This window comes from Tachypleus tridentatus, chromosome 13, assembly GCF_004210375.1.
Source record: "Tachypleus tridentatus isolate NWPU-2018 chromosome 13, ASM421037v1, whole genome shotgun sequence".
Classification (NCBI taxonomy): Eukaryota; Metazoa; Arthropoda; class Merostomata; order Xiphosura; family Limulidae; genus Tachypleus; species Tachypleus tridentatus.
In genome coordinates this window covers 144321165-144339890 of record NC_134837.1, presented here as the reverse complement: position 1 = coordinate 144339890, position 18726 = coordinate 144321165, and the positions used below count along the sequence as shown (strand labels likewise).

The window sequence follows — 18726 nt, the reverse complement described above, 5'->3', positions numbered from 1 at the left end:
TTAATTTTACGCAAAGCTACTCGAATGATACCTGTGATAGTCGTCCCTAATTTAGATGTGTACGAATAGAGGGAAGGCAGCTAGCCCTTACCATTCACAGTCAACTCTCGAACTACTCTTTTACCATCGTGTAGTGGGATTAAACGTCACAGTATAATGACCCCACGGCTGAAGGTGCGAGCATGTTTGATGTGACAAGGATTCGAACTCGCGCCTCTCGGATTACGATTTGAGCACCCTAACCACCAGGCCATGCCAGGACCATAGATTAAGTGATTTTCACGTTGTTGTTTCTAATTGTTTTCTTACTTGTTTTTCACAAATAAATCTAAGCAGATCAGTGACTCTTAATAAACAGCAAAATGTTAGTTATTAATATATATATGTGGTATAGGATAATTGTATATTTTACTACTGATATATTAAGAGCAAGAAATAATAAAACATATCACTTAAGCAAATCGTGATCACCATCTTTTCATTTATGGTTTGTATTTTTCACTTTAACTAACTTCTACTAAAGACCAAATGTTCTTTTGCCAGCTTAGAGAATAAATTCATATTCACCAATCAAGGTGTTTCAACAATACTGTCTAAAAAGAAAAAAATTCTGGGTCCTCACTTGAAGCAAAGTTTGAGAAGAATTCATGTTAAGTTACATCAAATAATATGCCCGAATCGCCACAGCCAGTTACACATGAAAACAACATCCAATCGAGATATAAAAGGAATGAAATACGTTGTGCCAGTACCTTGAAACATCTGTTAGCAACAGTGGGGATTTTGACTCTCAAGAGTAGCAAAGAAAACGTAGTGAAGTTCAAATTAAGAAACATGATAAAGCTGATAGCGTAGGTGAGAACCTTGTACTTACCAAGAGAAAAGACTATCAACAACACCAGGAAGGAAGGACAAATGAGAATACGAAAACTCAACATAATCATTCTTCGATTACCAAGATTGGAATTATATGAAGCCAACTTTACCAATAAGAAATCCTGATAACTTAAAGCAGTCGGGAAATATGGATTTCACCACATCAAACAAAACCAACTTTTCTGGTCGTCAAGGAGAACGGCCAAACGTAACACTACCAAAGACATACAATAAAATAATAGTAGATCACCACTTTTCTACTACAACTAAGGATATCTTTCGTGGTTTGCAAGGTAAAAAAATTCAGCCTATTCGACCACAAGGCAATATCGCTACGGAAATAGGCGTTACGTCAACTGAAACAACTACAAAGACAGCTTACGAATCTTGGAAAGAGTTTGATAGACAAGACGCTATAAAACCAAAAGGAACTCTAAAACCTGTAGGTCTAATGGAATTTGGTACCACTTCAAAACATGAATTATCAGAGAAGGAAATCAGCATAATTCGTGGAAAGGGGCCAGATACAGGAATCAAAGTTGGTGGTGGAAGTTTCAATGGACAAACAACGAATCAAGAAACTTACAAATCAATAACGTCGGGAAAAATGAAAAGTATGAAACCTAATTCAAAGTACGTTAAAAGCAATAGTCCTTTTCAACAAGAAACAACAAGTAAAAGTAACTTTCAACCAATAGCACAAAGACAACGCTCTCATGCAATCAAACGTGAAGACAACTTGAAGCATTTTGTTAAAATGGAATTTTCCACGACAACTCAAAAGGCGTTTGTGGCACCTAGTGGAGAAAAGCCAAACCCTATTAGGCCCAAAAATAACTTGTATGTTGGGGAGGGCAGTCCTCAACTACAACTGAAGAAACTTTTGGTGAACTAATTGGAGAGAAAATAAAGAGTATCAAACTACAAAGTAAAACTGCTTTAACCAACTGCTGAAATGGACCACCAAAATTAGGAAGAGGGCACAGCGCCCGAATTCAGTTCGGCCAACATGTAAATCAAAATTTTGAGAAAAACTACATCTGGATTAGGTTTTAACCAATACCAACTTCTAAGAGACGGGAGGAAGCACAACGCTCAAATCCAATTAAGCACGCAGATAACTTGAAAGTCGACCAACGTGTAAATAAAAGTTAAAAAAAACTACATTTGAATCAGTACCAACAACGCTCTTATCCACTTAAACTGGTACATTATCTGAAAGGTGGAGAAACATATCATAGCATTCAAGAAAATACACGAAACTGCAAAGTGTATACCTGAAAAATCACAAAGGAGAAGTAAAACTTTTGGGAAAAGTAAATCCATCGTCTCTACAAGAAATGATTTTTAACAAATATTCAAGAAAGATAAACAACAGAAGCTCGGGATAATATTAAGCTAAACGGAACAACAGATTTTAATACTCCTCAAGTGCTAAACGATCAAATACAAATATACTCCTTTTGGATGATACGGACCTGAAAATATTAACGGCTGGTCGGACAAAGGAAAAATAAAGACAAATAAACCACAACAGGCATATAAAACTACAATGAATACTTCGTATCAGCCACGGAAGATAGAAAAATGTGCACCTTTTAAACATCCTGAAAATCTCAAATTATTAGGAAAAGTAGAATTCGAGACGAATTTACAAATCTCTTGCACTGATGACGCCAGGGAAAACGCGAAATATTTAAAGCCTATATCATCCTTTTCGTAACAATAGCTTTGGTTCCAATAAGTTACTAAAGCCAAAACAAACTAATAAACACGGAGCCAATTTCCTCGAAATGAAATTAAATCTAGAAGCAGTCGTGATAATAATGGGAATATTCTTCCAGTACAAAAACAAAAATGACGGCAAGTTGGAGTTTGATGGAAAAACGGAAAATAACAACAGCTCATTCAGTACTGCGAATACGATAAAGTAAAACTAAGCAAACCCTCAATTCACCAGGTTTTCAGTAAAGATGCTGCTTTGGAATCCAAAATTTATGGAAATAATATGAAATGGGTAGTTTGTCCCAAAATTACTGTTCCATTTTGCAGCTGGAAAAGAAATATATCCTTAAGTATGCAGTCCATGCCTGAGCATATATATGGTGAATTGTTCTCAAAGAAAATTATTACAGAAAATAGTTGGACTATTGTTATTCGTTGAAAAATGTTAAACTTTATAACTCTCAAATTAATATTATTTTTATACAGTTAACTATCGATTAGGTCCACATGTACTGCATTATATTGGTTAATTTTATGTGCTCATATATTACGACTCTAAATAATTAAAACTGGTTTTATTGGGCTAGCTGTGCTCTACCCATTACGGGTACCGAAACCAAGTTTTTGTCGGTGTGATTCCAAAACATATCGCAGTGCGACTAGGGAATAATTGATTTTTTTGTTTTTGAAAGTCGCGTAAAAATAAACTAGAGCTATCTGCGCTAGCCGTCCCAAATTTAGCAGTGTAAGACTAGAGAGAAGGCGGCAAGTCATCACCGCCAACTCTTGGGCTACTCGTTTACCCACGAATAATGGGATTGACCGTCACTTTAAAACGCACTTAAAGCCGAAAGGACGAGCATGTTTTATGCGACGAGATTGAAACCCTAGACCCTCTGATTACGAGTTGAGCACTCCAACCACCTGGCCATGTCGTGTTGAAGGCAATTGATTGTAACCATTCATCTCATTCAAACTATCCATGGAACGACATCAATCATTAATTAATTATTTTTTGCAATATTAATGATATTTTATGAGTTGGGTTATTAGAAATTCTACAGCTGAGAAGTTCATGAATCTATAAAAACATATTGGCGCATGAATAATTTAGCGAAATGCGTTTCGAAAGCCCAACGGCATTTCTATTTGCACCAGAAATGTATACGTACGAATGATTGTTAATTAATAGCCTTATAACAGATGTACGTATTGTTAGAAAATCATGAATTTTCTTTTTCAAAATGCATAACAAAAAAACCAGCAGCATAAATGTTAAAAATCGCGAGATTATTTTGTAAAACCTGAAGTCTATAGTTTATTTCAAATATTCATTTTAACACCAACTGCACGCACAATATCAAGCTGTTACCCAATAAATTACGTGAAAGGAATCACTGAGGAACATTTTAAAAGGATCACCGAACTGTCAAATGTTTTTAGTGCAAACTATATATTCATGGCAATTGTATTCTCAAAGCAACTGGTATGAAAACTTTAACTAAAATAATAAACAGAAAACGTTTCGACTGTATTAAGATATCTTAAGTTGTTGTTTTTGTGTGTGTGAAAATAAAAATGACCTAAGAAAGTCGAAACGTTGTTTTGTTCTTTATTTTAATTAAAGTTTTAATACCATACCAGCCATCTTAAGAATATATTTTTACTTCAGGTGGTTTCTCGTCATTACAAATTTATGGCAATTAACTATACGTACATTTAACCTCACGATTCGTTAAGTTACTTAGAACATATTAACAAACTACAAATGGACTATCTGCACTGCTCCTACTATGAGTAACGCACTACGAATTTTAACGTCATAAGCCCTTATGATTACTCCAAATACCCATCAGTTATCAATCACATTTAATCCACGAACCGTTCACAGCGTTCATCATTTCAACACAGTGTCGGCGAGGCATGGCCAGGTGGTAAAGGCATAATCTCAGGGTCGCGGGTTCGAACCCCATCATACCACACATGCTTACCCTTTCGATTAGTAATCTGATAGTCCCAGAGACGTTATAATGTGACGATCAATCCCACTATTTGATGGTACAATAGTAGCTTAAGTATTGGCGATGACAAGCTGCCTTTCTTTTTGTCTTACACCACCAACTCCAGAACTAATGTTTTACCAACGAATACGAGGGCTGTTCAAAAAATACGCGGACTGTTTGAATTGCGCGGCTCCAGTTGGTTCCAGGGGAATCCGCTTGATGTCGCTAGATTCGCACAGATCAGCTGATTATGACGCAATTTCCAGATTGCAGATATCTTCATTTGTATATCAGCTACGCGGTTTTATGTGAAGTGCGATTTTTTCGTTTGGCGGATTTCAGAATGAATGACCTGAAGGAGCAACGACTTGCTGTGAAATTTTGTGTTAAACTTGGAAAATCTGCGACTGAAACTTTTGTTATGCTTAACACGGCTTACGGTGATGTTGCTATGAAACGTACGGCATGTTTCAAGTGGCATGAACGTTTTAAGGATGGTCGACAGTCCATTGAAGATGATGAGCGTGCTGGAAGTCCTTCCACGTCAACTGACGACCCATATGTCGACAAAATCAACACCCTGGTGCAGGAAAATCGACGTCTGACTGTCAGGGAGCTTGCTGAAGAGTGTGGGATATCAGTTGGATCTTGTTACGAGATTTTGACCGAAAAATTGAAGATGCACCGCGTTGCTGCAAAATTCAGCCCTCAGAACTCGTGAGTTTTTGGCCAAACACTCGATCACTGTTCTTCTCCACCCCCCTACTCACCTGACCTTGCGATTTTTTCTTGTTCCCCAAACTCAAAAGACCCTTGAAAGGAAGAAGATTTGAGACGATTCCCGAGATTAAGGCAACGACGAAGGAGCTGGAGAACATTACAAAAGAAGCGTACCAGGACTGTTTCAACAAGTGGACACACCGTTGGGATAAGTGTGTGCGTTGGGGAGGAGAGTACTTTGAAAGGGTCCCAGACCTGTAACTTCTAAATAAAGTACATTTTGTTTTATGACGTCAGTCCGCGTATTTTTTGAACAGCCCTTGTAGTGGGATTCACCTTCATTTTATAACGTCCCCACGGCTGAATGGGCGAGCGTGTTTGGTGCGACGGAGATTGGAACCCACGAACCTCACATTACGTCTGGAGCGCACAAACCACCTGACTATGCTGGGCCCCGATGTAATCGGATTTTAATTGTGTGAATTCGAAGACAAAACGTAGTGCCAAAGGGGGCATATTTACTGACATATTAGAATATGCTGGACCACTACACGCTTTGGAACCACAATATTTCGCACAATTCCAGTTAAGAAGCATTACACGGGCTGTAAAAGGTACATATTCAGCCCTGAAAAATATGTGTACCTGAAAGTTGTAGCGAAATCATTTTATTGTATTCTAAGAGAGCGAGAGAAAAATAATGAGGTATATATACTTATAAATATACACGTTTATACAGATTAAATAATAATGAGTATGTGTAAAGAAAAGAATGGATCCAATTATTTTTTAGCAGCCAATATTTAACAGATATCATATCACAATTCGTAATTTCACGTGAACACAATATTAATGTCAAATATTCTATACAAGTTACATTCCCAGTTATATATTAGTATCCTCTTTTGATGTACTATTTATTAAATACCATTACTCACATTCAAGTTATGTCATTGAATTAGTTTAAAAAAACATACTTGAAACGTCTACTGACGGTAGTGTCATTACGATAGCTTTGGTGTTTTTATATCAATATTTGTTACAGCCGTAAGTGTAAGATTTGCTCTACAACTGTGAAAATTTATTGTGCTGTTTGGTTTCAGTTTTACTCGTTTAATAATAACTTAAAGTGAACTGTAAAAGACATTTGTTATTATTAGCCTGAACTATTAGTTAAAATGTTTAATTGTTCGAGAACTTGAAATTAAAACGTTCAAGTATTGTATGTTTAGATACAGCTATAAAGAAGCATAATTCTACAAGTTCCTAGAAGCGAGGAAATTAATGTAAGAATTTACAAAATAAACAAACAAAAGTGTGGTTTTTCTTTACCACATTCAAGAGGTGAATGAAGTAGAATGATAGTGACAGGAAACACTGAACGAACGGCCCGCTATTTCAATAGAGTTCATTTTATTTCAGCCTAATTGTTTGGATAATTTGTATTTACATCAATACAAATATCAACACTAACAACATTTATTAATAATATTGTTTAAAACGTGCTTTGATTAGTTATGTGTGTGTAACTTGAGACCACATTCTGTATAAGTGGAGGGTGTTTGTAAACTCTTAAACTCGTTTTTATGTGAAGTTTCATTAAAATTACACTTTAGTGAACTCTTCATCTGCATATCGTAGTTGTACGTGTAACATTTGGAAACTGCAATTATCTTGAGTACATAACAATATAGTTTTTTCTATTTTATTTATAAAAACTAGGATATTTTTATTCTGTTTTCTATCTTACGAAATATTACCTAAATATACAACTAGTAAAAACAACAACAAAGGATACACTAAGTACAGTAACCACACTAACTCTACCATGTCTGGTAGTTGGGTTCCTTGACTTGGAATCTGTGAGTCACAAGTTCAAATCTTATCGACAAATATGTTTATTCTTTTAGCCTTGTGGGGCATCATTATGTGGCAGTCAAACCCACTATTCTATTGTAGTCAACAAGATTGTAACAACAGAGTGGAACTAAACTTCTTGTGCATCTATATTCCACTCTCTAATCTTTAAATCCTTTATACAATATAACCTATTATTCCACACGTTTGTTACACAAGTCTTGCGTGTAATACATCTAATTATATATTTATATAGGGTGGTTCAAAATTGTCTCTTCTATTTTAAGATTTAATAATTAACTAATAAAGGAAATGTAAACATGCAATTTTCAACATCTTGTAGCTGAACTCAAATAATTTTCTTGATATTTCAGTAGATTTTTTTCAGTCCACGTTTGCTACAAAATGTCCACAGTTACAGTGGTGATGGCATCCATTAACCTGGTTTCCAGTTCCATGATGTTTACTATAGGTATGTGGCACATGATATCCTTAACATACCCCCATACATCTTTAAATTCTGGTGTCTGTAATTACACTGACTTTAGTCTCGTGTAAGTCAGATAAAAAATTCAGCCTTTTCTTGCACAGTTGCCACTACACATTGGAGTGAGTAAAAACAAATGTAACAATAAAAACTATGTGAGTCAGGCTACAACATGTTGCAAACTGCACAGTTCTATTTCCTTAGTTATATAATTATTAAATCTTATAATAGGAAACACAATTTTGGACCATCCTGTATTTCTCAAAATGCATATGACTTTCACACTTAAGAATACTATTTACGATTCTTATTTCTTCGATTCTGTGAAAACAATTTCTATTTATATTCCATAAAGGTATATTTTTGTCTTTAGACACTCACACAAAACAACTCAGTGTCAGTATGAGCCGTCCATTTTGAATCGTGCACTTAGAGACTAGAAAGAAGACACCAAGTCAAAAGCCGTCTTTATCAACTATGATCAAATAGAGGGATTGGATCATAATCTTTCTAATGTAAGCATGGCTAAAAGTGCAGAATGTAATTTTTTTCGTTTTTTGACTACTACGGCATCAAAATCACAATCTTCCAACTGACTACTGAACCACACTCAGCCTATTTTACATAAACAAACACAAAGAATATTCAACATTTAAAAACAAAAAACTATTTTTGTAATCCAATCTCATTGGCAGTCTTATGTTCTATTAATTTAACTAAATTGAAAAATAAATTATAATCTCAAAGGAACAAAAAAGCATTGCATAATGGTGAAGAATTTTTAAAACAGTAAAACATGAATAAAGTTAATTTATTGTGCATCTTATATTGATAGAAATATTTTCTATATAGTGTTTATGATTCCTGATAAAATATTTATTCTTATACCTAAAATGATTGATATAGTTTTAAAGAAATAACAAATTGTTTGTCATAGATATTTTGTTTTTGACTAATTTAAAAATCACAAAGAACTCACTGATGTATATATATAAATAGTTGTTGTTTCATATAGAAACTATTAACAGATGAGGCAAGAGAAAAGGGTGTCATTTCAAAGTAAAATAGCATCAAGGTCACACTCGGTATTTATGTAGGTCTAATAAATAACTAATTTCAAAGGTTTAAAAAGCAGCATAAGAACAGAAGTGTAGAATTCAAATCTTAATTTTTTAATTTTAAAAATTATAGTGACAAGAAAAAAATCTCGTAGTTAACTTTATTCACTGCAACTTGACACAATATATCGTCAGACTTTGTCTAGTAGTATAAAAAGACCTCATGAAAACAAACATAAATCTTAACTTAAAAAAACCTTAAACAGATTTTCTAAGTATATATTTAAGTAACTTATCTTTATACCTTCATTTGTTAGTAACTCCTATAAGAAGTGATGATTTATGGACTTATTACCCTTAAGATAGACAGAAAATTGTAAATGTATTTTTAACCTGATCTGAATAAAACTGAAACAAGTCACAGTTACCGAGTTTTGGGGATGTTCTTGCATATAGAAAGCAAGCTTTAAGTATTCACTGTTACACCTTCTATATATTTATAAGTTAATATAGTCAAAGAAAAAGATTAAACTAGTTATTTAAAAAAATAACAGCAAGTAATAGAAATATCCTTTTATTAAATAACTGGCAGTGAATCAGATGACATTTCTTATTAATGAAATCATTATCTATAATGAAACACATCAAATTCATAGTCTACAAACTAACATACACATGTTAGTTTCAATAAAGTTCCCATATACTTAATAACTAATATTTTGTATTTCTCCCACCAGGGCTTGTTTCTAGAAGGTTTGCAGGTGGGGCTATATACTCCTCCAGTTCTTCCTCTTTATCACTAATGTACTCTCCCCAGTCTTGAATAGGAGGTTCTATACTTTCTTCTTCTGGAATCTTAAGCTGTTCCTTGACTTCCTTGGTAGATGACAAATTCTGATAAATACTCATTGCCTACAGGAACAATTAACACAAGAAATTACAAGTTTCACATACAACTTTTAAAACATACATTGCAACATTTATCTTAGCTGGAAACGTTTCTTCTTATCACTAAAATACGATGACAAGAAATGATTCATGAAAAATGTAGACACCTAATCTTTCCTATTATTACAAGTTCAGCAAAATGCATGACTCATAAGTAATGCATGGAACAAAATGTAAATTTATTTTAGTGTTTGTTTCATGGTTTTTAGTAACACTTTCATCAAATTCTGGAAAGATTTATTGTTATCAAAAAATAAATAAAATATGACACCTTATGGTAATACACATATACTGACTGGCTATTTCATGAGGACCCCCTTCCCAAATGACCTTCCAGAAAAAACGTAACGTACTCTTTGGTTCCTTAGGTTAAATTACAAATAAACCAAATGCCAAAAATTCACTGTCTGGCTGTAACTAAACATCTATTTTGAGAAATCACTAAGACACTTCAAATTGTCACAATACGAACTACTTGTTGAAGACTAGTACTGTTAGAAATAATCATTTACTGTCTAATGTTGCAGGTGTGATATCTGTTGCACCTTGATATCTGAACTCATACTAGTGAACATTTCATTTCATATTACTTAATAAAAACAGGATGATGCACAGTTCTAAATCAGGGCTCGTGTGTTAATGAACATTTCATTTCCTATTACTTAATAAAAACAGGATGATGCACAGTTCTAAATCAGGGCTCGTGTGTTAATGAACATTTCATTTCCTATTACTTAATAAAAAACATGATGATGCACAGTTCTAAATCAGGACTTGCATGTTAGTGAACATTTCATTTCATATTACTTAATTAAACCAAGATTATGCACAGTTCTAAATCAGGGCTGGTATTAGTGAAAATTTCATTTTACTTAATTAAACCTCGATGATGCACAATTCTAAATCAGGGCTTGTGTGTTAGTGAACATTTCATTTCCTATTACTTAATAAAAACAGGATGATGTACAGTTCTAAATCAGGATTCATATTTAAGTGAACATTTCATTTCCTATTCCTTAATTAAACCAAGATGATGCATAGTTCTACATCAGGGTTCATATTGGTGAACATTTCATTTCCTATTCCTTAATTAAACCAAGATGATGCATAGTTCTACATTAGGGTTCGTATTGGTGAACATTTCATTTCACACTACTAAATTAAACAAGGATAATGCATAGTTCTAAATTATTTAATGGAAAATTTAAAATACCATAATCTCAATAATCATTCCAATAAAAACTAAACAAGTTAAAATTATGAGAGGCTCAGCAGAACACGATATTTTTACAGAGCTGACCCCCAATAAAAATCCTACATGGCATATTGTTTAGAACTAATCACACCATTATACAAATGGAAATGAGAGTAAAACATTATTCATACATTGTTGTGAGAAAACAAAATAATCTACATGCTTTAAATAAAAATTCAGAGGAACAGGTTTTGAATGTACAGTTAATGTGACTTGATTCCAACTTTTTGACCACTCATGTGGCCATCATAAAGTAACTATTCTTTACCCTCAAGATAAACAACAGTTACTTAATGATGGCTGGAAGGGGTTGAAGTGCTGTAATACAATTAAACAATCCACTCAAAAGCTGTATCTCCAGACTTTTATTTAATGTGCACATGTACCAGTAGGTAAACCTTATAATGCTCTGCTACTACACAATAAAAACTGATAGATCATGTACTTCTGAAAAATCCTTAATAAAAGCTTGCTTACTAAGCTGTCTATTGTTTTTTCCCTCTTTCAATGAATATTGAGTGGTAATTACCATCTTTAACACCACTTTCAACAAATCCTAATAGCAAGTGCCTTCAAAGGGCTGGTTAAATAAACGGTCTTTTATAATGTTGCTCTTGCCACAAAGGTATACACTATTATGCCTTTTGAAAAGTTGAAGAAATCCTTGTTTTTACCCATTGTCTAATAAACTAAGCATAATAATACTTCACTTTTGTGTACTTTAAGGATCAACCATTCATTTACCACATCTCCTGACCACAGTTTTACTCATTTCAATAAATGAAGAATCCTACAGATGTGCTTTCAGGTCTCATGAAGTGGCTATCCAGTACACATACACACTCAAACATTTATACATTTATTGTAACTTAAGTATCCTGAATGTTGTTTGATTTAGTACAAGAAAAAGAAGAAATTGCCTATTTTAACCAGTTAGTACTCTCAACTATTTAAAAAAAATAATTAAAATCTGAATATGAAAATTTCCCTTTTTGGTCATCAATGTTATCAACATATATGAACAGTTCTCCACCATTCCTAATTGTGAAATTATATCTCATTATTAAAGTATGAAAACTGGCTTCTCATAACAATCAAGGAACATTGAAATACCATGAATTAAGTACGAAATAAATTTTTAAAAACAGGTGACTAACTTATCAAAGAAGCAGCTTCAAGAAACAGAAACTTTCAGTAGAACTTTACTTCAAAATTGTATACCAGAAAGAAATGGAAAACATTTTGCTATTGGCATTTATTACAATTAATTAATATGTGGAAACTTTAATAAATAAATCATTAATAGTTTTTGCCATTTTAATGACAAAAAACACTTAACTACATAACTTTAATTTCATGTAAGACATCTTTAAAATCCATGTAGTCAAAATGTTTAAAAATATTATGTATCAGATAAACTCAATATCACAGAAAAAAGAAATTAAGTTAAAATAATACACACAATAACTACAAGGTAAGTAGAAAATAAGAACACAGAAAACATTTGTTTTTTCTCTGGTTTGTTTTGACGTAACATATTTCCAATGTGACTATGTTTTCCAACACTGACCATTTGGAAGAACAGTTTTACAAATTAGTAAATATTAATAAATTGCACAAATCTAAATTTGCTCTATTATAAGGTATTATTAATTTTTACTTATGATTTTAAATTCTAGTCTTTGCTGGACAAAATGTTCACAAAATTAGATTAGTGACAAGATCTGGGCTGTGAAAAACAACTTACAACTATTATTTTAATACATTTACTGTTTACCCTACAATCCACAATCTAATTAAACTTCAAACGCTTGTGTGTTTGAGAAATTAAATTACTTCATGGACCTTTAATACATATTTTTTATTGTGGGTCCAGTTGTATTTTCTTTACACAAATAACAAACATGATACAAGTTCCACAAGCATATCTCAGAGAAAGTTATATTTGGAAGACAATGACTTTGACAAAAACACTCTAAGTAATAGAATGCATTTACTTACTTGATTAACCATACTTGATATATCTTCCATTTAGTTGGAAGTAACACTGTATTTCCTGTTTTAGCTAATTTGCTGAAGGCATTTGCATAATGTTCTGCTATAACCAGAGATGCAGCATCAATGCCATACTATAAATAACAACCCAAAATAATGTGATTCTTTGATCAATTGTTATTGTGTTTCATTAATATGTTGTCTCAAATTTATCAAGCAAACTACCAATACCTGAAAATATATTATTAATGTATACATCATGGATGTGTTGTTTAAAAATACCTTATCAAAAAGAACTTCTCCTTCTTACAAAAGTGAGTTTTCACATGCAAACATTATCACAAAACACTGTATACAAACATTTTAAGTAGAAAGTGTCTAATAAGATCACAGAACTCGGAGAAATTTGCTCTGTATCTTATTATCTTACAAATTTGGCAAGAGAATCTTAACTTTGAGATAAACCATAATTATTATTATTTATGAAAATATAAAATGTTAGAACTTCCAGTTACATAAATTGCCTGGGAAAACATTTATCAAATTCATAAAAGTGTCAGTGAGATGAATTTCTATCATATACTGACAGAGTGTGTAAGTGTAACATCAAAGACAGTAAGCAAAAACAACAACAAAATTAACATTCAGATAAACACTCATTTTCAGTGTTCATAAATTTTCAAAGAACAGTTGTTTTTTTGTAAACATCTGGAAAAAACAAATTTAATCGATGTGAAACAGGATAACATATTCATGTGATAAAACTGGTTTTCAAATCTGGAAATCACGAACTCATTTGTTTCAAAACTTTTTACCACAATTACATTCAAGTGTGTAAAAATTATTTCACCCCATGGATACTCAGATTAATTATAACATTTCCAGATTAGCAAGTCATTGAAAATTATAATTCAACTGTCTTAAAGTAAGGGAAGAAAAATAACTTAATTATTCATCAGTAATGAAATCCAACTAAAGCAAAGTTTGGTAGTCCAAATAACATTAACTGACTGAAAGAGAGCACTTTAATTTTTCTTTGCAAAATATAATAAATAAATATTACCAAACTAAAATATCAAACCTAAAATATTTTTGAGTAAAAAATTAGTGAAACAGCACTGGAGCTATGCATTTACTTAAATTTAATAATCTGATTTACAGGTGTGCACTAGAGAACAAAATTTATACATCTTGGTTTGAAAAACATTCTTGTTTTGGAATGGTTTTGCTTACAGACAGAAAAGTAAATATATCTTACCTGCTTCTTTAATGACTTGGCAACAAAGAGTGATGACTTCAATCTGGTATTGGCTTTTGCAAGAATGGCTGCAGCTTCACCTGACATGAAACAGATGAAACTTATTCACACACGTGTGTGAAATGCTTAAAATAACAACTGTAGACATAGCTTGAAAACTTTCACTCTGATATTCTGTGGATTACTTCACACTGACAAAACACCTCATCAATCTGTCCAGTATGAACTGCTACATAATTCAGCACAATGCAAATTAACTTGTAAATGCTTAAGATAACTTTATTAATTCACAAGTTTCAAAATGATTGGCAGTATTAACTGGCACAGCCAAGACCTATATTTATAAAGATAAAACAGAGCTTCTCAGACACATTCCACAGTTTCTGTTCATATAATCAAAGACAAAAATTTGCAAAATTTATATGCATTAAAATGTTTATTGTATCTAACTTTATTTTAACTTTCTTCTTTCTAAGACGTGTTTTTGCAGATTTCATACATCAATATCAAAGACCCTTAGGAATACCAACTACACATCCATAATTAAGAATGAAGATTTTATTTATTTAAACATAGGAAATAACACAGATTATGTTGTTGTAATAAGTAAAATTAGATGAAATGTAGCATATATGTATATATATATAATAAGTAATACATCTTACATATTTATTGAAAAAATCAACAATTTTAATCTTAAAGATATATACAGCTGTCATACATCTTTTGACAAAATTTTAGGACTTGTATGCAGTTGAAAGGAGTGCAATGCTAAAATAAGAACAATGAAATAATTAGGATTATTTTAGGACTAGTCTATATTGCTATTGTACTCCTTTTAATTGTGTATATGTGTGTCTTGGACAAGTGCTGATTCAAATCATTTAATTCAGGACTTACTGTCAAATCATTTTAGGGCTATGTTTAGGAACTTATTGAGCATTTAAGATTTTCTTATGATACTATTTGACAAGCAATTACAACAGAAGCTTACTTTTTTTTAAAAAAAAACAGCAATAAATAAATTCACAGACATGACTTATTTTGTTTCATAACCAGCTTTTCCCCTGAACCTTCAGCATTGGTTAACATTGCACATATAATACTTGAATAACACAAGGAAAAAAAAAAGGGTCAGGATCAATTTATGAAATGAAAATTACAAAACTTAAATGACTTCCACCTTTATAATTAAAACCAAGTCGGTAAAACATGCCCAAAACTCAAAACAACTTTCATGTAACACAAAAAAATGGAATCTCACGTTTTTAAATTGAACACTGCAACTCAAATAAATATACAACACGTAACTTTTAAATTCCAAACAATACAACATCATAAGACGATAAACTAAATATTTCCTTGTAATACAAAAGCAAACACACGTTAAACCAACATAAAGAAACACTTTTATATCTATATTAATAAACTTCAGTAAATCTTGTTCGATGTATTATAATTTGAAGATGATACTTTTAATTTACAATATTATAAAATATTCTGAGAATACTAAGCGTAACGCAGCTAGTATTAGAAAGTTGTTAAAAACTATCATATCAAGATAAGCCATTTCAATTATCATTAGAATTAAATGATATACAAGATAACGTGTCGTTTTGTGAACGAAATAGATAAAAACGCAGTTTAATTAACGTAGATGGGAGTATTTTAAAATTCTTATTTGGTGCAGTAACAACAGTTCGATCAGCAGAGACAAATCTCGAGAGAAGTTATTTACTTTGTAGGTGATCAAATGAATAATATGAATTATTTAACAAAACCAACTGAATACCATGATGAGAAAAGTATTCAGATCATTGGTAAGTATCGCAAATATATCAATACATATCAGAGAAAAACAAAATAAAATATATAAAACAAAAGCTGAGATGTTAGTTTTCAATGACACAATTCAGGATAATTGACAGTAGTTAGCTTTTACGGTGGAAAACAGTAGATCGGAATTAGCTAAGTCAGTACAAGCACTGTTTATGACCGCAAATAGAAAGTTAAGTTCTCGCTTTCAACTCTAAGTAAGCTATCAAATCTGTTAGACAAAAGTGAAAGATTACCTCACACTTAGAGTTTAAGGTCCCAACACAAAGTTATCAGATTTTCATTTATTACACGTGTACTTATATTAATACAGTTACAATAAGAGATATCTTGAAAATGTTTAGACAAATTATATAGAACTGTACTTATTGTAGCTGTATTAATATCAGTCCACGTGTAATACATGAAAATCTGACATCTATATGTAAGGACCACAAACTGTAAGTATGAGATAATCTTCTTTCACTTTTGTCTAATAGATTTAACAACTTACTTAGAGTAGAAAACAAGAACTTAACTTTCTAATTAACTGTAGAGAATGAAAAGCTTTTCGAATGATCAAACACACATAGTTTTTTTATAGCAAAACCACATCGGGCTATTTCCTGTGTCCACCGAGGGCAATCGAACTCCTGATCTCAGCGTTGTAAATCCATAGACTTACCGCTGTCCCATCGGGAGACTTTCATTAAAACAATAACTCCATGATCATAGTTATTTAGTGTTAAGTGTTAACTGACTTTAAATGTTGTCAACCCAAAACTGGTTTCTTATCATTTCGATTATAAGACTACAATGATAAAGTTAAGAAACACTGGCTACCTAAAACTAGATAGAAATTCCTTTGGATATTGATAAAAAAATAAGCGTTCCCTCCGTTTGTTTCTCTATAGTTATGTACAAAGTTAGATAACAAGCTAGCTGTGCTCTGTACATACGGGGTTTTCAGTGTATAAATCCACTGGGAGCGAACTCTCCACCTCATCAAAACATCTACTTTGCACAATGAAAACAAATTATTTCGTACAATAAATAAATTCATTAAACTAACATAAAAAATAACATGGATCAAACCTGTCAAATTTTGTATTCAAAAAGTTGTAATTTGCACATCAGTTTACTGAAAGAGTAAGTGAAAAGTATATAATTTAATATCAGAATTTTAAAATATGGGAGGACTGACCTCGTGTGTTTCCTCCTTGTCAATTCATCTGGGAACCATATGCTATAGCACGAAATGTGTGCATATGCTTTAATTCCGCCTGAGAAGACACGTTTCATAACAATTACCATTTGAGCTTTGGAATTACGGCCCCTGTTTTCAGGCGATTATGTCCCTGAAAAAGGATATTATTTATTTTCCCTGTGAAGCCGTTAAGAGAGGGTCCTTATTTAGGATGTCAAATGTTTTGAGAGGCCTAATGCTAAAAGTCAGATTTGTTTGTTTTGAATTTCGCGCAAAGCTACACTCGGTCTATCTGTGCTAGCCATCCCTAATTTAGCAGTGTACGACTAGAGGGAAGGCAGCTAGTCATCACCACCCACCGCCAACTCTTGGGCCACTCTTTTACCAACGAATAGTGGGATTGACGTTCAATTTGTAACCCCATTATGGTTAAAAGGACAAGAATGTTTGATGTAACTGGGATTCGAACCTGCGATCCCTTGATTAAGGGGGAGTTGGTGGATGAGGTGACATCTAAAGATAAATGTAATTTTTATCACAAACATTTGAATTCATTTAATTCGTATGCTAATACATTATTTTAATAATTGTCAGATGAGGCTTGTTTTAATAAATAAATGTATGTTTCACATGTCATTGAATATTCTTCTTATGAATGATATTTCCTGAAAAAAAGAACGGTAGAAACGAAATATTATGGCAGATAATTATTTATTTTTTCTGTAGTTCATGGTCGTTAAAAGTATACAATATACTGTACTCCAGTAAATTAAAACTTTAACAAAACTTTTAAAAGACACTTTTATGTTGTTATCAACCATAATACAAGAATATTTTTATTTTGAAACTTTTTTGTATTCATTCAGATATAAGATGAAAAGCATGTGGCCATAACTTGCAAATACAACACTCTGCTGTATTTTACATTCTGTATTGTGAGAACGTATAATTCAGATCGCTAGATAAGACAATGGATTTTTAAACAACAAACAGGAAGGTTGGAGAAAATTAGGAATAAACAGTGATAATAAAAATAACAGAAGTGACAATAAGACCAACAAAAAAATAAGAGAAGATAAAACCTTAAAGGTAACTGATAACGAACATCTAAACAAAAACCAGTCAAACCTCTGTTTCAAAAAAAAAAAATTATGGATACCAAAGAATAAAATCATAGCAAAATAATTTGTCTAAATAATAGAAACAGGTAAATTGTCTGAACTTGGTATAAAGTTCATAGCATAAGTTGCTTTACTCTCTGTATGAGAAGTGGATAGTATTAAACTACATAAATAACATTACTTGTTAATGATACTGACTAGAAGTTCTAAAGCTATTTGAGAGTTGAGCACTTGCAGCAATATAGTTTCTAAATCTAACTGAGATAAAGTTGTTCATAGTGTTCATAGTAAGTATCTGATAAAACTTACGTTTACATGCATCCCGTGAAGAGGCTCCAGGGTTTGTAAATCGTCTTTCTGGAGAAGCCGAACATTTGCAGGATCCAAAATAACCACTGTAA

At 32.3% G+C, this 18726-nt stretch overlaps 1 protein-coding gene across 9 annotated transcripts; it reads right to left on the bottom strand.

Moving 5' to 3' along the window:
* Positions 1 to 6720: 6720 nt before the first annotated feature.
* On the bottom strand, positions 6721 to 17076 carry LOC143240742 (uncharacterized). Of its 9 annotated transcripts, none has more exons than XM_076483693.1 (4): positions 16841 to 17066; positions 14183 to 14262; positions 12931 to 13058; positions 6721 to 9602 (listed from the first exon to the last, which is right to left on the bottom strand). In XM_076483693.1, the coding sequence occupies exons 1-4, from the start codon at positions 17058 to 17060 to the stop codon at positions 9560 to 9562; spliced, it is 471 nt and encodes a 156-aa protein (XP_076339808.1). In that variant the 5' UTR covers positions 17061 to 17066; the 3' UTR covers positions 6721 to 9559. The 9 variants fall into 9 exon arrangements, with proteins under 9 accessions (XP_076339808.1, XP_076339816.1, XP_076339815.1 ...); XM_076483701.1 differs by having other exon boundaries at positions 14183 to 14516; positions 16841 to 17044; XM_076483700.1 differs by lacking the exon at positions 16841 to 17066 and adding an exon at positions 16683 to 16833.
* Positions 17077 to 18726: the final 1650 nt, after the last annotated feature.

Excerpts from the sequence above, each read along its gene's own strand:
- LOC143240742 (XM_076483692.1), bottom strand. The coding sequence starts at position 17,060 with ATGAATTTATTTATTGTACGAAATAATTTGTTTTCATTGTGCAAAGTA. Across the intron at positions 14,263-16,840 it reads GAATTTCTATCTAGTTTTAG|GTGAAGCTGCAGCCATTCTT; the intron begins GTAGCCAGTGTT and ends GTTTCATGTCAG. Across the intron at positions 9,639-14,182 it reads CCAAGTCATTAAAGAAGCAG|GCAATGAGTATTTATCAGAA; the intron begins GTAAGATATATT and ends TTGTTCCTGTAG.